The 22,901-nt window shown below is 35.1% G+C and overlaps 3 protein-coding genes across 4 annotated transcripts; all 3 read right to left on the bottom strand.

Moving 5' to 3' along the window:
- Positions 1–473: 473 nt before the first annotated feature.
- On the bottom strand, positions 474–4,910 carry LOC131989455 (macrophage mannose receptor 1-like). Its single transcript, XM_059354681.1, has 5 exons — positions 4,711–4,910; positions 2,673–2,713; positions 2,091–2,462; positions 1,574–1,906; positions 474–1,434 (listed from the first exon to the last, which is right to left on the bottom strand). The coding sequence occupies exons 2-5, from the start codon at positions 2,704–2,706 to the stop codon at positions 1,091–1,093; spliced, it is 1,083 nt and encodes a 360-aa protein (XP_059210664.1). The 5' UTR covers positions 2,707–2,713; positions 4,711–4,910; the 3' UTR covers positions 474–1,090.
- A 4,725-nt stretch (positions 4,911–9,635) lies between these two features.
- On the bottom strand, positions 9,636–22,870 carry LOC131989460 (snaclec agglucetin subunit beta-1-like). 2 transcript variants are annotated; one of them, XR_009395953.1, is made up of 3 exons: positions 22,340–22,870; positions 21,538–22,200; positions 9,636–9,999 (listed from the first exon to the last, which is right to left on the bottom strand). XR_009395953.1 is itself a non-coding variant. In XM_059354689.1 (2 exons), the coding sequence occupies exons 1-2, from the start codon at positions 22,701–22,703 to the stop codon at positions 21,857–21,859; spliced, it is 708 nt and encodes a 235-aa protein (XP_059210672.1). In that variant the 5' UTR covers positions 22,704–22,870; the 3' UTR covers positions 20,900–21,856. The 2 variants fall into 2 exon arrangements, 1 of the variants encoding a protein (XP_059210672.1); XM_059354689.1 differs by lacking the exon at positions 9,636–9,999 and having other exon boundaries at positions 20,900–22,200.
- Positions 9,999–10,704, bottom strand: LOC131989463 (lithostathine-1-beta-like). The gene has a single exon (XM_059354693.1). It carries the CDS (start codon positions 10,702–10,704, stop codon positions 10,354–10,356), a length of 351 nt encoding a protein of 116 aa, XP_059210676.1. The 3' UTR covers positions 9,999–10,353.
- Positions 22,871–22,901: the final 31 nt, after the last annotated feature.

The following is a 22,901-nucleotide window of genomic DNA, read 5'->3' as shown; positions in this document are numbered from 1 at the left end:
TGGGGTCCCAAAATAGTCAAGGAATTGCATTAATTGATGCTTGTGTATTGAACAAACCCAAATGTATTCAGATGTGATGATGTTCGTCACCATGGTAACTATTTTAACTAAAGTTTTAAAACTTGACCTTGCTGTAGAAAAATGTCCTTTTGGGAACTTGAGGATAATCACAGCCTCATGAAAAAAACCTCAAAGAAGAATTATGGCATAACTAAATCAGAACATTAAAGTTTCCATGTGGTTCCTGAAGGTTTTGGGGTCTTAATGTGATGTTTGATATTTTTTTTAACTTTTTTTTAATTTCCAAGTCTAAAAAAAGGTAAAAAATGTAGCACTTTATCAGTGCAACAAATGGTTTCAACTTAATACCTGCTTATGAGACATAATTGAGCATGAGAATGGCCTTCAAGTACTCATCATAATGTTTTAAGCCCTTAATTGAAAACAAGAAATACTCAGTTTATTAACATTTTATTCATTTATTCAACTCAAAGAAATATTTTTTTTGTTTACATAAAACTCCAAACATATGATCATCGAAGACAAAGATTTCACACTCAGTAATATAATCATAAATCCATCACCAGATGTCAACCAAATATGAAGAAACAAATTAAAATGTTCCGTATTAAATACATGAAAACAGTTGTAATCATTACTGTGAACTGTGGTTTACTTATTCCTATTCCTAACATGAAGATGGTAAGTTTTTTCATACAGAAAACAAAACCTCATAAGATTAATAATAATAAAAATTCACACATTGAATGAGAGAAAAAAGCTAACAACAACTTGATAAAATAACACAGAGATCATTCAGGTGTTCCTGTATCAGAACAAGGAGACAGAAAAACCTGTTACACTGTCACATCCTCACTGATCTTGTGATATTTTGTAACAGACTTTCATGAAGCTAATTTCTCTCAAGTTAGAATCTGCTATTAGAAAGTCTGTTGGTAGTTCCAACAGACTCCTACATTTCCCAGAATGCCTTTCAATAATCATCAAATATATTGTTTAAACGTCACACCACTGCAAACAAAGAGAGTAAATAAACAAAGTGTCTGCTGCCAGCGAGCAGAGAAGGTTTTTACTTGAAACAGATGAAATTAAACTTCTCCTCGTCATTCTTTCTGACCCACTTATGTTCTCCTGTGCGGTCCATGGCTCCGGACATGTCACAGTCATCCGTCTTCACACTTGAGTTCCAGTTATTGTAGTGGACCGCCTGGTCAGTGACCCAGAACCAGAAGTCCAGAGTGCAGGTGTAGCGCAGTCCCAGCCAGACGTAGTCAGAGTCGGCCTGCTTGGCTTTCTCTTGGACCCACCTCTGCTGGTTGAGGCTGGTGATGGAGACCAGGTTACGGTGATTGTCTCTGCAGTAATCTAAGGCGTCCACCCAGGTCATGCTTTGGTTGATCAGGATCACGTGATCTGCCATGGAAGAAATGGAGACAAACAGAGCAGCATCAGTGTTGGGCTCCAAAATAAATCACATTGTTTTGAGAGACAGCAGCGTAACAGCATAATCTTTTTGATTCATCACACCGGGTCATTCTTTTGCAAAACTCACCATCATAGCAGACAAAGGGTTTCTCTCCATCACATTTATCAGAGCTCCATTTTCCATTTGCAATCATAGCGCATTTCTTGTCTCCTTCATATAAGTCCAGATCCCTGTATCTGAAAGAGAAACTGCTGCCATCTGACCACCTCCAGCTGTCTCTGAACAGGCCGATCCACAAGTCTTTGTCATCCTGAGGACGCTCCTCCTTGAATTCATCGTCTTCTAACTGTTTGCGTCCACTCACCAGGTCAGTGTGGTGTTTTCTGCAGTAGCTCTGAGCCTGTGGCCAGGTCTTCTCTTTGTTAATGAAATGGAACTTTTTAGTGGATTTCTTCTTTCCTGTGAAGAAAAAACATACATTTCTTGAGGAAACATATAGTTCTAATTACACAAGAAACATATAATTTATTTGGTTTCAATTACTGCACAGATACTAATGATTAAATATATAGTGATTAATCAATGACATGAGTAGCATTTTGTGAATCAGTGATGAAGTGGATTATTAGCTACATTTTCTCACCATCGTAGCAGATGAATTTATGTCTGTGTGAACATTTGTCTTTCTCCCACTTATCATTCTCGAGTTGAGGTAAAAACACACAGTTTTTGTTTGGTTCACCTGGAGCCCAGTTTGTCTTGGTTTCAGTGTACTCCACCCCTGGCAGAGACCAGTGCCACTTCCTTTTGGTACCTGTTTGTTTGTAAAGCCCAATCCAGACTCCAGACTGTACATTCTTTGTATAGTTACAGAGTCTCTTCATGTCTGTCTTGTTAGTCAATGTGGCCAGGTCAGTGTAATGTTCTCTGCAGTAGCTCTGGGCTTCTGTCCAGGTCTTAGTCTCGTCAATAAAGTGAAACTTATAGAGGCGACATGTGATGAAGGCACACTGACCTAATAACAGAAACAGAGAACAGAATCTGTTCATTAAATCAAAATCATGTGGTAGAACACTACTTACACCATACTTAATTAACATAATTAATTAAAAAGGTGCTCTTATTTACTCCACTTATTAGACTTTCATTGCCATCCAGCTGTTTTATGACTCCAGATGTGATTTTAGTTCAAACTGCTGTAGATCTGATAAGAAGATCCACTTACCCATCAGAATGAGCACAAACAGACTCCACTGCATCTTTGCTCTGTTAGAAGGAACTAATATTTTAGTGTGCAGCGAACAAAACACAATCCAAAACAAAATATAAATATAATATATATATAATAACAAACTATGTCAGTTTAAAAAAAATGCATTTTAAACACTTTTAGCACTTTTAGCTGTATTTCAGGCAAACAAACAAACTGTAAAGTCTCCACCCAGTCAAATGAGGAGACAGAATAATGTTCAGCGGCAAATATGTAAACTATGGTCAAAGCAGCACTGACTGTGGCTCACACTGTGGTGTTCAATGTGTCGCTTCTTTTAGCACATGCAAAATGCCTAATTTGAATAAAATATAAATAATGTCATGCATCAGACTGGATACATAGGGAAAACACCTGTCCATTATCATGCAACAGAGAGAACTCTTTTTTATGGATACTTATATTATTCATAATTCTCCCGGTGATCATAATTTGTTATTTTCTAGATTCTTTTTATTTATTCTCCTTACAATGTACGCCTACTGTCAAATAAATAATGTTATAGGAGTGGCTGAAACACAATAAAGTTATCGGTTCTGTAACTAGAATAATATTTTTAAAAAGACCTTAAAAGATAAGTAAATTGTTTATAGTAGCTTTTATCAGCCCAATAAAATATTTATTGGTATAAATATATTATGAATGAAGTTCCTGTATGTAAATGGCATAGGCTCATTAGAATATCACATAGTCACCAATGCAACCATATAAAGATTTTACATTTATTGTTTCTTTTATTTTCAAAAGCAGTCATTCTAAAAAGGAAAAAAAACCTTGAGAGTATTGAAGAATTGTTGAATTTCTGGCAGAATAATGGCATTAAACAAAAATTAATTAGCTGTATTTTTTTTATCAATCTAAAAAATAATATATTAATCATGGAATTAGATTTTACACTGTTTATGAGATATGACAGATTGCACTTGCAAAAACAATTTATCAAAAACAGTATCATCACAAGTCAAAAGAAACAACAGAATAATAACTTACATCTGGTGATTCATGCTCAGAGCTGCTTCAGTCTGGTGTCTCTGCTGATGAATCCTCAGATATCAGACAGGTAGCTGCTCTTTTAGCCACGTCAACGCCAATATTAGATATTAAAATAGAGAAATCTGAGATGTCTGTGGTAGTTGAGAAATAAGCCGTTGGTGACCAGAACAGCATTTACATGATGGAACAGCAAAACAAGAAAGAAAGGTGTCAACCCACAAATAACGAGAACATATTTTTCTTTACTGTAAATTTACATCAAAGAGATACAAAATCACTAGAGAGACAGAAAATGACAAGAAAGACAAACAAAATTACTTAAAGAAGACCCAAAATGACTTCAAAGACACAGAAAAATACTTCAAAAAGATACAAAAATGACAAAGAGACACACAATTACTTCAAAAAGATACAAAATTAAAACAAAGAGACGTAAAATGACAACAAAATCCCAAAATGTCAACAAAGACACAGAAAATGACTTCAAATAGATACAAAATGACAAAAAAGGCATTTAATGAAAACAAATACACACAATTACAACAAACAGACACAAAATTATTTCAAAAAGGCAAAAAAAAAAAAAAAAAACGAGTTAAAAGAAACAGAATAATAACTTACATCTGGTGATTCGTGCTCAGAGCTGCTTCAGTCTGGTGTCTCTGCTGTGGTTTAGAAAGGAGCCATTGATGACCTGAACAGCATTTACATGATGGAACAGCAAAACAAGAAAGAAAGAAAGAAATCCACAAATAACGTGAACATATTTTTCTTTACCATAAAATGGATGCAAAATCACTAGAAAGACAAAAATTGACAACACAGACACATAAAATTACTTCAAAAAGATCCAAAATTACAACAAAGAGATACAAAATGACTACAAAGACACAGAAAATGACAATAAAGACATACAATTACAACAAACAGACACAAAATGACTTTTAAAATGCAAAAAAAAAATTAACGAGTGAAAAGAAACAACAGAATAATAATTTACATCTGGTGATTCGTGCTCAGAGCTGCTTCAGTCTGGTGTCTCTGCTGATGAATCCTCAGATATCAGACAGGTAGCTGCTCTCTTTTAGCCACGTCAACGCCACAATTGAATATTAAAATCAAGAAGTCAGAGATGTCTGTGGTAGTCGAGAAAGGAGCCATTGTTGACAAGAACAGCATTTACATGATGTAACAGCAAGACAAGAAAGAAAGTAAGCAATCCACAAATAACGTGAACATATTTTTCTTTATTGTAAAATCTAAGAGATATAAAATCACTAGGACAGAAATTGACAACAAAGACACACAACATAACTTCAAAAAGATACAAAATTACAACAAAGAGACATAAAATGACAACAAAGACACACCAAATGACACAAAATGACTAGAAGGACACCGAAAATTACTTCAAATAGTTACAAAATGACATCAAAGAAATACAAAATGACACAAAATACACAAAATGACTTCACAAAGACACAAAATTACAACAAAGAGATACAAAATGACTACAAAGACACAGACAATGACAATAAAGATGTAAAATTACAACAAAATGACACAAAAAGACTTCAAAAAGGCAAAAAAAATTTAACGAGTTAAAAGAAAAACAGAATAATAACTTACGTCTGGTGATTCGTGCTCAGAGCTGCTTCAGTCTGGTGTCTCTGCTGATGAATCCTCAGATATCAGACAGGTAGCTGCTCTCTTTTAGCCACATCAACGCCCATATTTGAATATTAAAATCCAGGAGTAAGAGTTGTCTGTTGTAGTCGAGAAAGGAGCCATTGTTGACAAGAATAGCATTTACATGATAGGACAGCAAAACAAAGGGGAAATGTTTGCTCACACGCTCTGTTGTCCATCCAGTATGTGATAAGAAAGCTGTCATACAGATAAATGACGATTTCTTAGTTCCCCCCAAAAAGCTGTCTCAGTACTCTAACACATTAAGGTTGTCCCATTCCACTTTTGGGTGGAGTGGGACAACTTTTTAAGATGTTGGATGCATTTGAATTTGGCCCGAAATTTAAATCTCGGATTAAAATCTATATACTCTCCCATTGGCTGCAGTGCGTACAAATACTAACATATCCACCTTTTTTTGTAGTTCAACAAGGCCTGAGATAGGTGATGCAATCTCTCCATCACACCTGAAAATCTGGCACTTTCCCTGAGACAGAGCCCCTCTATCAGGGGAATCAACCCGTGTGGGGTTCAGACCATAAGGTTTCCCTCTATGCTGACGACATGTTATAATTCATATCGGACCCCCTTTCAAGTTTATTTGAAATACTGACTTTATTGACCAACATTGGAAGGATATAAAGTTCATATTCAAACGAGTGAACTCATGCCTATCTATCCCATAGATGGGAGGTATTTTAGTTAATTTCCCTTCAAGATTAGCAATTTAAAAAAACAGATATTTAGGTATATGGGTTACACGTTACCATAAGGATCTTTATAAAGCTAACTATCAACCCGTTATCTAATTTAGAACATGAACATTGGAACCTCCTCAGCCTCTTTTTAGGTGGTATAATCAATACAATCAAGATTTATATGGAATAAAAAACAACCTAGGATAAGTAGAAAGGTATTTGAGAGGCCTCATTCAATGGGAGGTTTGGCCCTCACAAATTCCATGCATTAGTACTGGGCAGCCAACACAAGGGCCTTGCTGTACTGGTTTAGGAATGATGTCACTAGTCCTGAATGGACGGTTTGGAGAGGACATCCATTAGATCTACATCCTTGGATGGGTTTATTGTATTCTAAATTGCCATTCACACAGCCTATTTCAACCTTCACCTCTAGACAGACAGACAGACAGACAGACAGACAGACAGACAGACAGACAGAAAAAAATGAAAATGTCTGAAGAAGGAGTATTGATTGCAGTAAAGAATAAAATATAAATATACAGTATAAAAATATAAGGTGTAAAACAGTGTGCATAAAAAACATATAAGCCACTGGTTATCCATTCAATTAAAATCTGGTACCAGTTTAACCCTACAGATCTCCAGAGACACAAAAATCATGTTTACCCCTTCAGTACTGGATGATACTTTTGATTCCTGGTAAAAAAAAATTAAAATGGTTTGAGCTATACATTACTCAATTCGCATAACCTAACCTAATTAAACTTGCTTAAAAATAAATGGGAAGGAGGCTGCAACCTCCCGGTCTGAGCAGTGAAGCAGATGTGATGGCAAAAAAAAGTGGTGAGAGATTGCATCACCTGTCTCAGGCCTCGTTGAAGTTCAAAAAAAGGTGGATATGTTAGTGTTTGTACGTACCGCAGCCAATGGAAGAGAATATAGAATTTAATCCAAGATTTAAATTACGGGCCTTTTTAATTTGGCTTTTACTTGAACCATTTTTAATATTTTTCTGCTCATGCATCTTAGTGTCACAACATCTTCTCTTTATTTATTTGCTACTATTTATTAGTCTATTTATATATATACATTATTTAGGGCCGGGACTTTAATGCGTTAATTAAGATTAATTAATTACACCAAAATTAACACGTGAAAAAAATTAACGCATTTTAATTGCACTTATTTTTGCACCGTGGAACGTTTCTCACTGGATGAGTTTCAGGCAGACTGATTATACTGGAGCACCAACTAGCGTTGATGAGTTCAGACAACAACAAACCACAGTGAACATGAAGGAAGAAGCTGATGAGACGCTTTGGTTGGCCCCGTGGATGATGGGACATTTTGTTACTTGTTACTTGTTACTTTTGTGACTTAAGCTGATTTATTATGCCTGTCAAAATAAAATGTGACTTAGGAATTTGAACATGCCTTTGTGACTTAAGCAAGATATGGTAACACTTTATTTTGAAGGTGTCTACATAAGAGTGACGTGAGCGTGTCATAAACATGACATGGGATGTGTCATGAACATTAATGACACTTTGAAGTAACATTAATGCTCATGATACTTGTCATGTCATGTTTCTGACAGGCTTGTGTGACTCTTATGTAGACCTTCAAAATAAAGTGTTACCATATCTTGCTTAAGTCACAAAGGCATGCTCAAAAAATTGCCTAAGTCATTTATTTCTCTTAAGTTACATAATTTACTATCTCTTTATCAGCTTTAATATGTGCCCCTTTAAATGTACCCCCTACTAAAGTCGTCTCCAAGCCAATTGTTTTGTCTACTATAGAAGGGGGAAAATGGGTGAATTGTACCCTTACTGATTGAATATGTATTATGTCCTGGCAACCCAATAAAGATATATATGGGAAAAAAAAGTTACATAATTTACACACAGTGTTATTACTATGTCAATAGTCATCCTTTGTTACATCCATCATAAATGTCATATGTTATGCTTTTGGTGAAGTTTTTTGTGTTTCCTGCAAAACTTGAAGAAATGAGTTAGGCCATTATTTTAACAGGGTGACGATATTATTGGGCAGATAACTCAGAAAAACATCCTGTACATATAAAATAATTATTACATTTAGCACCATTGGACTCACCCTGAGCTGCACGACACTTGAAACAAGCTTCAAACTTGTTTTGTTGCGAGCAAACAGTTGAAAACTCCGACTCTTTGCAACCTGTGCAGAAGAACTGTGAGCTGCGACTGCTCAGACAATAATTACCTCTCAGTGTGATTGGCTGTTGCCTAATTGACCAATTTGAGCCAAACAGGACACTTTCACCACAAACTAAAACCATTCAGGAAGTGTATTTTATGAAGTGCAATCTTTTCTTTCTCTTCAGCAACAACAGTTTAAGTCTCATTAAATCAATATATTACTGTGTACTGATCATGAATCAGGTTACAAACTAGCTTTTTATCAGCAGAGATGCTTTAAAAGATGAAGGGAAATGTTTGACTGTGGGGTCAGAGGTCAAATGAGTCAGTCAAAGAGAAATGAGTCGACTCTCTGCTGTCTACTACTGGAATAATTCAGTACTGCATGTGAAGCCTTACATTACAACTGAGTTGAGGGACAGATGTTAGGAGGGAAATCCTAAAATTCAACAGTTTGTTAAGAATTTTTAATCCAATATATGTAGTGAACAAAAGAGAGGACCACTCGGTGGTTGAACTGTTTATTCACTCTCAAAGAAAACAATTATCAGTTGACATAAAACTCCAAAAAATGTCTTAAACAAAGACAAAAAACACACCACACTCTAGATTGGAGTACTTTGGATCATATAAAAACCAAACACAACACAAAGTAAATTAATAAAGGATCCACACTTTTGAAAAAGAGAATAACAACTTATAAAATATTGATTATTTAGGTGTTCCTGAATCAGAATAAGGAGACAGAACAACTAGTTACAGGTAAAAGTTTTATTATTACATTAATTACTCCACTACGAGTAAAAGTCCTGCATTCAAAACTTAATTCAGTAAAAGGCCAAAAGTATCAGCATCAAAATGTACTTTAAGTATCAAAAGTAAATGTGCTATATTTTTGGATCATTATTTCTCATTTATTTATGTAAGTAGCATTTTACTGTTGTCAATATAATGTTTATTCTAACTGCTTAATACGCCTTTATGTGGTTTAATTCATAAAAATGCATAATAATTTGGAATTAATCACTTTTTATGTTAAATCTCGACCTGAAAAGTAACTAAAGCTGGCAGCTAAATGTAGTGGAGTAAAAAGTACAATATTTGCCTCTAAAATGTGGTGGAGTAGAAGTATTAAGTTATATCAGTACAAGAACCTCAAAATTGCACTTCAGTACTTGAATAAATTAACTTTGTTACATACCACCACTATAGTAAATATGCTGTTAGAAAGTCTCTTAGTACCCCCCATCATCATCATATATTGTTTAAATGTCACACCAACACATAAAATACACAAAAACAATTGTAATCATAAAATGAAGACTTTAGGTTTTTTCATACAGAAAACAAAACACAACCTGATTAGATTAATCATGAGAATGGCCTTCAAGTACTCATCATAATGTTTTAAGCCCTTAATTGAAAACAAGAAATACTCAGTTTATTAACATTTTATTCATTTATTCAACTCAAAGAAATATTTTTTTTGTTTACATAAAACTCCAAACATATGATCATCGAAGACAAAGATTTCACACTCAGTAATATAATCATAAATCCATCACCAGATGTCAACCAAATATGAAGAAACAAATTAAAATGTTCCGTATTAAATACATGAAAACAGTTGTAATCATTACTGTGTACTGTGGTTTACTTATTCCTATTCCTAACATGAAGATGGTAAGTTTTTTCAGACAGAAAACAAAACATAACCTCATAAGATTAATAACAATAAAAATCCACACATTAAATGAGAGTAAAGCAACAACTTGATAAAATAACACAGAGATCATTCAGGTGTTCCTGTAACAGAACAAGGAGACAGAAAAACCTGTTACACTGTCACATCCTCACTGATCTTGTGATATTTTGTAACAGACTTTCATGAAGCTAATTTCTCTCAAGTTAGAATCTGCTATTAGAAAGTCTGTTGGTAGTTCCAACAGATTCCTACATTTCCCAGAATGCCTTTCAATCATCATCAAATATATTGTTTAAACGTCACACCACTGCAAACAAAGTGAGTAAATAAACAAAGTGTCTGCTGCCAGCGAGCAGAGAAGGTTTTTACTTGAAACAGATGAAATTAAACTTCTCCTCGTCATTCTTTTTGACCCACTTATGTTCTCCTGTGCGGTCCATGGCTCCGGACATGTCACAGTCATCCGTCGTCACTCTTGAGTTCCAGTTATTGTAGTGGACCGCCTGGTCAGTGACCCAGAACCAGAAGTCCAGAGTGCAGGTGTAGCGCAGTCCCAGCCAGACGTAGTCAGAGTCGGCCTGCTTGGCTTTCTCTTGGACCCACCTCTGCTGGTTGAGGCTGGTGATGGAGACCAGGTTACGGTGATTGTCTCTGCAGTAATCTAAGGCGTCCACCCAGGTCATGCTTTGCTTGATCAGGATCACGTGATCTGCCATGGAAGAAATGGAGACTAATGTGAACCTTATTATGTACATTTACAGTGAAATCTGACCAGTATTCAGTATTCAACTCTAATGGATATTATATATGAATACATATATATATATATATATATATATATATATGTGTGTGTGTGTGTGTGTGTGTGTATGTATATATACATACACATATACACTACTGGTCAAAAGTTTTGGAACACACCAACTTTTCCAGAATTTAATTGAAAATGATGCAGTTTAATGTCTCAGTGTACTCTGAAATTAATGCACATTTGCAACTTTTAAAATTCTTTATTGAGCATAATAGTGTTTTGAAAGTAAAAAAAAAAAGATTCAAAATCACATTTTATGTTGGACTAAAGGACTAAAAAAAGACAAAATGACAAAAAAGACAACAAAAAAAAGACACAAAATGACTTACAAAGACATGAAAAGAATTTAAAAATGGACAAAATAGCCCGAGACTCCATAGAGTTAAGTTGTTAACCCATTTCTTGTTCCCTGAAAAAGGCCTACTTGTATAATTCTGAAATGCACATTATTTTTCAGTTTTTGTTAACCTTACCTTTTTTATTTACCTCTGGCAGTTCACCACTTACCTTTGTACCCTTTCAAGCTGTTCATTTGACTTGAACTGCTTGAATTTCAATAAAAAACTGGAAAAATTGGGGTGTTCTAAAACTTTTGACCGGTAGTGTATATATACATACACACACACATATATATATATACATATATATATATATATATATATAATTTATTATTATTTATTATTTATATATTTTACAGTATTATTAAATTACTTAATGTCTTGAATGTTAAATTTCTGTGAATTCTATGTAGAAAAATTACTTCAAGCAGAGCAAACAGCAAACTTAATGTGTCTCATATGTTTAGAATTAAAATGAGAATAATATTCTTTACTATTCTGTCACTGTAACTTGATAAAATAGAAGGTGGAGACACAACAACAACAACAACAACAACAACAACTACAAACATCATGAAACAGCTGTAGAGTGAAAATATAGACACAATCGAGATGTGATATGAAGATATATACTTACCACTGAAAGAAATACATGTATAAACAAAAACATCCAAACTAATTCTGTATCAGGGTTATCTTCTGACTAATTTCACTGCTGGAGTTGTTTTGTTATCTCTAAAATATTCACCTTCATAGCAGAAGAAGGGTTTTTTGTCAGCACAGTCTTCTGGCCTCCATTTTCCATTAGGCAAGATCACAGCACATTCTTTTCCTGCTGTTTTCTGAAGCTGTAGATACCAGTATCTGAAAGAGAAACTGCTGCCATCTGACCACCTCCAGCTGTCTCTGAACAGGCCGATCCACAAGTCTTCTTCATGCTGCTGACGCTCCTCCTTGAATTTTGGGTCATTTAACTGATCGAGTCCACTCACCAGGTCAGTGTGGTGTTTTCTGCAGTAGCTCTGAGCCTGTGGCCAGGTCTTGGTTTCGTTAATTAAATGGAACTTTTTACCGTCTTGTGTTGTTTCTGTGGGGGAAAAAAAAACATACCAAAACATATGTGTTGAGGAAACATATAGATCTAATTACACATGAAACATTGATTCATTTCTTTGGATTCCAGTGCAGCTCAGATATTAATGATTAAATATGGTGAATGAGTCAATAACATGAGTAGCATTATGTGATTCAGTGAGGAAGTGAATTATTAGCTACATTTTCTCACCATTGTAGCAGACGAATTTATACTTCTCTAGACAACTGTTGTCCGCCCATTCATCACTGGGGAACGGGTGTAAACGCACACAGTTCCCAGGAAACGTGTCATCGTTTGGTTCATCTTTAGCCCAGTTTCTCGGGTCTTCAGTGTACTCCACCCCTGGCAGAGACCAGTGCCACTTCCTGTTGGCACCTGTTAGCCCAATCCAGACTCCAGACTGTACATTCTTTGTATAGTTACAGAGTCTCTTCATGTCTGTCTTGTTAGTCAATGTTGCCAGGTCAGTGTGGTGTTCTCTGCAGTAGCTCTGGGCTTCTGTCCAGGTCTTAGTCTCGTTAATAAAGTGAAACTTATACAGGCGACATGTGATGAAGGCACACTGACCTAATAACAGAAACAGAGACAACAGAATCTGTTCATTAAATCAAAATCATGTGGTAGAACACTACTTACACCATACTTAATTAACATAATTAATTAAAAAGGTGCTCTTATTTACTCCACTTATTAGACTTTCATTGCCATCCAGCTGTTTTATGACTCCAGATGTGATTTTAGTTCAAACTGCTGTAGATCTGATAAGAAGATCCACTTACCCATCAGAATGACCACAAACAGACTCCACTGCATCTTTGCTCTGTTAGAAGAAACTAATATTTTAGTGTGCAGCGAACAAAACACAATCCAAAACAAAATATAAATATAATATATATATAATAACAAAATATGTCAGTTTAAAAAAAATGTGTTTTTAACACTTTTAGCACTTTTAGCTGTATTTCAGGCAAACAAACAAACTGTAAAGTCCCCACCCAGTCAAATGAGGAGACAGAATAATGTTCAGCAGCAAATATGTAAACTATGATCAAAGCAGCACTGACTGTGGCTCACACTGTGGTGTTCAATGTGTCGCTTCTTTTAGCACATGCAAAATGCCTAATTTGAATAAAATATAAATAATGTCATGCATCAGACTGGAAACATAGGGAAAACACCTGTCCATTATCATGCAACAGAGAGAACTCTTTTTTATGGATACTTATATTATTCATAATTCTCCCGGTGATCATAATTTGTTATTTTCTAGATTCTTTTTATTTATTCTCCTTACAATGTACGCCTACTGTCAAATAAATAATGGCTGAAACACAATAAAGTTATCGGTTCTGTAACCAGAATAATATTTTTAAAAAGACCTTAAAAGATAAGTAAATTGTTCATAGTAGCTTTTATCAGCCCAATAAAATACTTATTGGTATAAATATGTCCGCATTATGAATGAAGTTCCTGTATGTAAATGGCATAGGCTCATTAGAATATCACATAGTCACCAATGCAACCATATAAAGATTTTACATTTATTTTTTCTTTTATTTTCAAAAGCAGTCATTCTAAAAAGGAAAAAAAACCTTGCGAGTATTGAAGAATTGTTGAATTTCTTAGCAGAATAATGGCATTAAACAAAAATGAATTAGCTGTATTTTTTTTATCAATCTAAAAAATTATAAATTAATCATGCAATTAGATTTTACACTGTTTATGAGATATGACAGATTGCACTTGCAAAAACAATTTATCAAATACAGTATCATCACAAGTCAAAAGAAACAACAGAATAATAACTTACATCTGGTGATTCGTGTTCAGAGCTGCTTCAGTCTGGTGTCTCTGCTGATGAATCCTCAGATATCAGACAGGTAGCTGCTCTTTTAGCCACGTCAACGCCACAATTGAATATTAAAATCGAGAAGTTAGAGATGTCTGTGGTAGTCGAGAAGTAAGTTGGTGACATCAAAGAGATACAAAATGACCACAAAAAGGTACAGAATGACAACAAATGCACAAAATGACAACAAAGACACAGAAAATGACTTCAAAAAGATCCAAAATTATAACAAACAGACACAAAATGACTAGAAAGACACAGAAAGTGACAATAACGACCCAAATTGTCAACAAAGAGACACAAAATGACAACAATGACGACAACATGACGAGAAGGACACAGAAAATGACTTCAAATAGATACAAAATTACAAAAAAAGAGGCACAGGGTGAAAACAAATACACAAAATGACTTCAAAAAGACCCAAAATTACAACAAAGAGATACAAAATGACTAGAAAGACACATAAATTGACAATAAAGACATACAATTCCAGTAAAAAACAGACACAAAATGATGTAAGAAACGCAAAAAAATAATAACTTAAAATACTTACTTGTGACTCGTGCTCGGAGCTGCTTCAGTCTGGTGTCTCTGCTGATGAATCCTCAGATATCAGACAGGTAGCTGCTCTTTTAGAGACGTCAACGCCAATATTAGATATTAAAATCAAGAAGTCAGAGATGTCTGTGGTAGTTGAGAAATAAGCCGTTGATGACCAGAACAGCATTTACATGATGGAACAGCAAAACAAAAAAAAGAAAGAAAGGTGTCAACCCACAAATAACGAGAACATATTTTTCTTTACTGTAAATTTACATCAAAGAGATACAAAATCACTAGAGAGACAGAAAATGACAACAAAGACAAACAAAATTACTTAAAGAAGACCCAAAATGACGTCAAAGAGATACAAAATGACTTCAAAGACACAGAAAAGTACTTCAAAAAGACCCAAAAATGACAAAGAGACACACAATTACTTCAAAAAGATACAAAATTAAAACAAAGAGACGTAAAATGACAACAAAATGTCAACAAAGACACAGAAAATGACTTCAAATAGATACAAAATGACAAAAAAGGCACTTAATGAAAACAAATACACACAATTACAACAAACAGACACAAAATTATTTCAAAAAGGCAAAAAAATAAAAAAAATTAACGAGTTAAAAGAAACACAACAGAATAATAACTTACATCTGGTGATTCGTGCTCAGAGCTGCTTCAGTCTGGTGTCTCTGCTGATGAATCCTCAGATATCAGACAGGTAGCTGCTCTTTTAGCCACGTCAACGCCAATATTTGAAAATTAAAATAGAGAAATCTGAGATGTCTGTGGTAGTCGAGAAAGGAGCCATTGTTGACAAGAACAGCATTTACATGATGTAACAGCAAGACAAGAAAGAAAGAAAGAAATCCACAAATAACGTGAACATATTTTTCTTTATTGTAAAATCTAAGAGATATAAAATCAGTAGAAGGACAGAAATTGACAACAAAGACACACAACATCACTTCAAAAAGATACAAAATTACAACAAAGAGACATAAAATGACAACAAAGACACACCAAATGACACCAAATGACTAGGACACCGAAAATTACTTCAAATAGTTACAAAATGACATCAAAGAAATACAAAATGACACAAAATACACAAAATCACTTCACAAAGACACAAAATTACAACAAAGAGATACAAAATGACTACAAAGACACAGAAAATGACAATAAAGACATAAAATTACAACAAAATGACACAAAAAGACTTCAAAAAGGCAAAAAAAATTTAACAAGTTAAAAGAAACAACAGAATAATAACTTACATCTGGTGATTCGTGCTCAGAGCTGCTTCAGTCTGGTGTCTCTGCTGATGAATCCTCAGATATCAGACAGGTAGCTGCTCTCTTTAAGCCACATCAACGCCCATATTTGAATATTAAAATCGAGGAGTAAGAGTTGTCTGTTGTAGTCGAGAAAGGAGCCATTGTTGACAAGAATAGCATTTACATGATAGGACAGCAAAACAAAGGGGAAATGTTTGCTCACACACTCTGTTGTCCATCCAGTATGTGATAAGATAGCTGTCATACAGATGTATGACGATTTCTTAATTCCCCCCAAAAAGCTGTCTCAGTACTCTAACACATTATGGTTGTCCCATTCCACTTTTGGGTGGAGTGGGACAACCTTTTAAGACGTTGGATGCATTTGAATTTGACCTAAAATTTTAATCTAGGATTAAAATCTATATACTCTTCCATTGGCTGCAGTACGTACAAATACTAACGTATCCACCTTTTTTTGTAGTTCAACAAGGCCTGAGATAGGTGATGCAATCTCTCCATCACACCTGAACATCTAGCACTTTCCCTGAGACAGAGCCCCTCTATCAGGGGAATCAAACCCGCGTGGGGTTTAGACCACAAGGTTTCCCTCTATGCTGACGACATGTTATAATTCATATCGGACCCCCTTTCAAGTTTATCTGAAATACTGACTTTATTGACCAACATTGGAAGGATATAAAGTTCATATTCAAACAAGTGGACTCATGCCTATCCACCCCATAGATGGGAGGTATTTTACATTTACATTTACATTTAGTCATTTAGCAGACGCTTTTATCCAAAGCGACTTACAGGAAGAGTAAAAAGCAAACAATCAAGGTATAGTGCAATAAGAGCTATTAGTGCTAGTCACAATTCTTTGAGGAGTAGAATTATCATGTGGTCTAGGAGAGAAGATGCTCTCTGAAGAGCTGGGTCTTCAGGAGTTTTTTAAAGGTAGAGAGGGACGCCCCTGCTCTGGTAGGAACTGGTAGTGTGGTCCACCAGCGGGGAACAAGAAGTGCAAAGAGTCTGGATTGACTTGGACCAACGGGGGGCAGAGCCAGGGGCCGTTCATTGGAAGAGCGCAACGGTCGTGAGGAAGCATATGTCTGAATCAGGGCATTCAGGTAGGTAGGAGCAGTACCGGAGACAACTTTGTAGGCCAGCATTTGAGATTTGAATTTGATGCGGGCTGCAACAGGTAGCCAGTGGGGCTCAATGAGCAGCGGAGTGACATGTGACCTTTTTGGCTGGTTGTAGACCAGGCGCGCTGCCGCGTTCTGGATCATCTGAAGCGGTTTTACTGAGCAGGCTGGCAGGCCCGTCAGGAGGGCATTACAGTAGTCATTTTAGTTAATTTCCCTACAAGATTAGCAATTTAAAAAAACAGATATTTAGGTATATGGGTGACACGTTACCATAAGGATCTTTATAAAGCTAACTATCAACCCGTTATCTAATTTAGAACATGAACATTGGAACCTCCTCAGCCTCTTTTTAGGTGGTATAATCAATACAATCAAGATTTATATGGAATAATAAACAACCTAGGATAAGTAGAAAGGTATTTGCCTTGTTCAATGGGAGGTTAGACAGAGAGACAGACGGACGGACAGACAGACAGACAGAAAAAAATGAAAATGCCTGAAGAAGGAGTATTGATTGCAGTGCAGAATAAAATATAAATATACAGTACAAAAATATAAGGTGTAAAACAGTGTGCATAAAAAACATATAAGCCACTGGTTATCCATTCAGTTAAAATCTGGAACCAGTTTAACCCTACAGATCTCTCACATGCAGCTCCAGAGACACAAAAATCATGTTTACCCCTTCAGTACTGGATGATGCTTTTGATTCCTGGTCAAAAAATGGTTTGAGCTATACATTACTCAATTCGCATAATCTAACCTGTTTGAACTTCCTTAAAAATAAATGGGGAGCAGGCGGCAACCTCCCGGTCTGAGCAGTGAAGCAGATGTGATGGCAAAAAAAAGTGGTGAGAGATTGCATCACCTGTCTCAGGCCTAGTTGAAGTTCAAAAAAAGGTGGATATGTTCGTGTTTGTACGTACCGCAGCCAATGGAAGAGAATATAGAATTTAATCCAAGATTTAAATTACGGGCCTTTTTAATTTGGCTTTTACTTGAACCATTTTTAATATTTTTCTGCTCATGCATCTTAGTGTCACAACATCTTCTCTTTATTTATTTGCTACTATTTATTGGTCTATTTATATATATATATATATATATATATATATATATATATATATATATATATATATATAATTTAGGGCCGGGACTTTAATGTGTTAATTAAGATTAATTAATTACACCAAAATTAACACGTAAAAAAAATTGACGCATTTTAATTGCACTTGTTTTTGCACCGTGGAACGTTTCTCACTAGATGAGTTTCAGGCGGACCGATTATACTGGAGCACCAACTAGCGTTCATGAGTTCAGACAACAACAAACCACAGTGAACATGAAGGAAGAAGCTGATGAGACGCTTTGGTTGGCCCCGTGGATGATGGGACATTTAGTTACTTGTTACTTGTTACTTTTGTGACTTAAGCTGATTTATTATGCCTGTCAAAATAAAATGTGACTTAGGAATTTGAACATGCCTTTGTGACTTAAGCAAGATATGGTAACACTTTATTTTGAAGGTGTCTACATAAGAGTGACATGAGCATGTCATAAACATGACATGGGATGTGTCATGAACATTAATGACACTTTGAAGTAACATTAATGCTCATGATACTTGTCATGTCATGTTTCTGACAGGCTTGTGTGACTCTTATGTAGACACCTTCAAAATAAAGTGTTATCACATCTTGCTTAAGTCACAAAGGCATGTTCAAAAAATTGCCTAAGAAATGTATTTCTCTTAAGTTACATAATTTACTATCTATTTATCAGCTTTAATATGTGCCTCTTTAAATGTACCCCCTACTAAAGTTGTCTCCAACCCAATTGTTTTGTCTACTATAGAAGGGGGAAAAATGGGTGAATTGTACCCTTACTGATTGAATATGTATTATGTCCTGGCAACCCAATAAAGATATATATGGGAAAAAAAAGTTACATAATTTACACACAGTGTTATTACTATGTCAATAGCCATCCTTTGTTACATCCATCATAAATGTCATATGTTATGCTTTTGGTGAAGTTTTTTGTGTTTCCTGCAAAACTTGAAAAAATAAGTTAGTTTTTAACAGGTTGACGATATTATTGTGCAGATAACTCAGAAAAACATCCTGTACATATAAAATAATTATTACATTTAGCATCATTGGACTCACCCTGAGCTGCACGACACTTGAAACAAGCTTCAAACTTGTTTTGTTGCGAGCAAACAGTTGAAAACTCCGACACTCTGCAACCTGTGCAGAAGAACTGTGAGCTGCGACTGCTCAGACAATAATTACCTCTCAGTGTGATTGGCTGTTGCCTAATTGACCAATTTGAGCCAAACAGGACACTTTCACCACAAACTAAAACCATTCAGGAAGTGTATTTTATGAAGTGCAATCTTTTCTTTCTCTTCAGCAACAACAGTTTAAGTATCAGTACATCAATATATTACTGTGCACTGATCATGAATCAGGTTACAAACTAGCTTTTTATCAGCAGGGATGCTTTAACCCTATAAAGCCAAGTGTATCATATTTGATACATATGTTTTTGAGACCTATACATCATCAGTGTGATATTTTCTTTTCCTGAAAAACCTGATGAATACATAAAGTGATGATTAAAAAAACTGAGCAACAAATTTCACAAAAATACCAGATGTAACAAAAATGATTTGCTGGTTCCACTGGTGGATCTGTCATTGCTGCGTGAAATATTCATATCAGCAGATGTATGATGTTGTTTTATATGGAAAAAAATATTTTGTATGTTTGAGGAAAATGTTAAAAGGAAAGTCAAAGTTTTATTTGGTTAAAAATATTAGGTTTTATGTAATTATGTTAGTTCAAGAAAAGCACATTGGGTGCAACAAATTGCACAAAAAGATCAAACATGATCCAAATTAAATTCATATATGAAAATTGATATTGAATTTAAAAAAATGTTAGCGGTTCAACAAAAACTCCAGTTTTGAAAATTTAGAATTTTCTGGCAATTATTTCACGGTTCAGGCTTTATAGGGTTCAAAGATGAAGGGAAATGTTTGACTGTGGGGTCAGAGGTCAAATGAGTCAGTCAAAGGGAAATGAGTCGACTCTCTGCTGCCTACTACTGGAATAAATCAGTACTGCATGTAAAGCCTTACATTACAACTGAGTTGAGGGACAGATGTTAGGAGGGAAATCCTAAAATTCAACAGTTTGTTAAGAATGTTTAATCCAATATATGTAGTGAACAAAAGAGAGGACCACTCGGTGGTTGAACTGTTTATTCACTCTCAAAGAAAACAATTATCAGTTGACATAAAAGTCCAAAAAATGTCTTAAACAAAGACAAAAAACACACCACACTCTAGATTGGAGTACTTTGGATCATATAAAAACCAAACACAACACAAAGTAAATTAATAAAGGATCCACACTTTTGAAAAAGAGAATAACAACTTATAAAATATTGATTATTTAGGTGTTCCTGAATCAGAATAGGGAGACAGAACAACTAATTACAGGTAAAAGTATTATTATTACATTAAAAAAATTACTCCACTACGAGTAAAAGTCCTGCATTCAAAACTTAATTCAGTAAAAGGTCAAAAGTATCAGCATCAAAATGTACTTTAAGTATCAAAAGTAAATGTGCTATATTTTTGGATCATTATTTCTCATTTATTTATGTAAGTAGCATTTTACTGTTGTCAATATAATGTTTATTCTAACTGCTTAATACGCCTTTATGTGGTTTAATTCATAAAAATGCATAATAATTTGGAATTAATCACTTTTTATGTTAAATCTCGACCTGAAAAGTAACTAAAGCTGGCAGCTAAATGTAGTGGAGTAAAAAGTACAATATTTGCCTCTAAAATGTGTTGGAGTAGAAGTATTAAGTTATATCAGTACAAGAACCTCAAAATTGCACTTCAGTACTTGATTAAATTAACTTTGTTACATACCACCACTATAGTAAATATGCTGTTAGAAAGTCTCTTAGTACCCCCCCCATCATCATCATATATTGTTTAAATGTCACACCAACACATAAAATACACAAAAACAATTGTAATCATAAAATGAAGACTTTAGGTTTTTTCATACAGAAAACAAAACACAACCTGATTAGATTAATCATGAGAATGGCCTTCAAGTACTCATCATAATGTTTTAAGCCCTTAATTGAAAACAAGAAATACTCAGTTTATTAACATTTTATTCATTTATTCAACTCAAAGAAATATTTTTTTTGTTTACATAAAACTCCAAACATATGATCATCAAAGACAAAGATTTCACACTCAGTAATATTATCATAAATCCATCACCAGATGTCAACCAAATATGAAGAAACAAATTAAAATGTTCCGTATTAAATACATGAAAACAGTTGTAATCATTACTGTGTACTGTGGTTTACTTATTCCTATTCCTAACATGAAGACGGTAAGTTTTTTCAAACTGAAAACAAAACATAACCTCATAAGATTAATAATAATAAAAATTCACACATTGAATGAGAGAAAAAAGCTAACAACAACTTGATAAAATAACACAGAGATCATTCAGGTGTTCCTGTATCAGAACAAGGAGACAGAAAAACCTGTTACACTGTCACATCCTCACTGATCTTGTGATATTTTGTAACAGACTTTCATGAATTCATGAATTTTCATGATTCCTACATTTCCCAGAATGCCTTTCAATCATCATCAAATATATTGTTAAAACATCACACCACTGCAAACAAAGAGAGTAAATAAACAAAGTGTCTGCTGCCAGCGAGCAGAGAAGGTTTTTACTTGAAACAGATGAAATTAAACTTCTCCTCGTCATTCTTTCTGACCCACTTATGTTCTCCTGTGCGGTCCATGGCTCCGGACATGTCACAGTCATCCGTCGTCACACTTGAGTTCCAGTTATTGTAGTGGACCGCCTGGTCAGTGACCCAGAACCAGAAGTCCAGAGTGCAGGTGTAGCGCAGTCCCAGCCAGACGTAGTCAGAGTCGGCCTGCTTGGCTTTCTCTTGGACCCACCTCTGCTGGTTGAGGCTGGTGATGGAGACCAGGTTACGGTGATTGTCTCTGCAGTAATCTAAGGCGTCCACCCAGGTCATGCTTTGGTTGATCAGGATCACGTGATCTGCCATGGAAGAAATGGAGACAAACAGAGCAGCATCAGTGTTGGGCTCCAAAATAAATCACATTGTTTTGAGAGACAGCAGCGTAACAGCATAATCTTTTTGATTCATCACACCGGGTCATTCTTTTGCAAAACTCACCATCATAGCAGACAAAGGGTTTCTCTCCATCACATTTATCAGAGCTCCATTTTCCATTTGCAATCATAGCGCATTTCTTGTCTCCTTCATATAAGTCCAGATCCCTGTATCTGAAAGAGAAACTGCTGCCATCTGACCACCTCCAGCTGTCTCTGAACAGGCCGATCCACAAGTCTCCTTCACCCTGAGGACGCTCCTCCTTGAATTTTGGGTCATTTAACTGTTTGAGTCCACTCACCAGGTCAGTGTGGTGTTTTCTGCAGTAGCTCTGAGCCTGTGGCCAGGTCTTCTCTTTGTTAATGAAATGGAACTTTTTAGTGGATTTCTTCTTTCCTGTGGAGAAAAAAAACCCATCCCAAAACATATGTCTTAAGGAAACATGTAATTACACATGAAACGTTGATTAATTTCTTTTGATTCCAGTGCAGCTCAGATATTAATGATTAAATATGGTGAATGAGTCAATAACATGAGTAGCATTAGGTGATTCAGTGAGGAAGTGGATTATTAGCTACATTTTCTCACCATTGTAGCAGACGAATTTATACTCCACTAGACAACT

Source organism: Centropristis striata, chromosome 17 (genome assembly GCF_030273125.1).
Source record: "Centropristis striata isolate RG_2023a ecotype Rhode Island chromosome 17, C.striata_1.0, whole genome shotgun sequence".
Taxonomy (NCBI): Eukaryota; Metazoa; Chordata; class Actinopteri; order Perciformes; family Serranidae; genus Centropristis; species Centropristis striata.
Note: the sequence above shows the minus strand (reverse complement) of the source record. Positions and strands in the feature narration are given on the sequence as shown.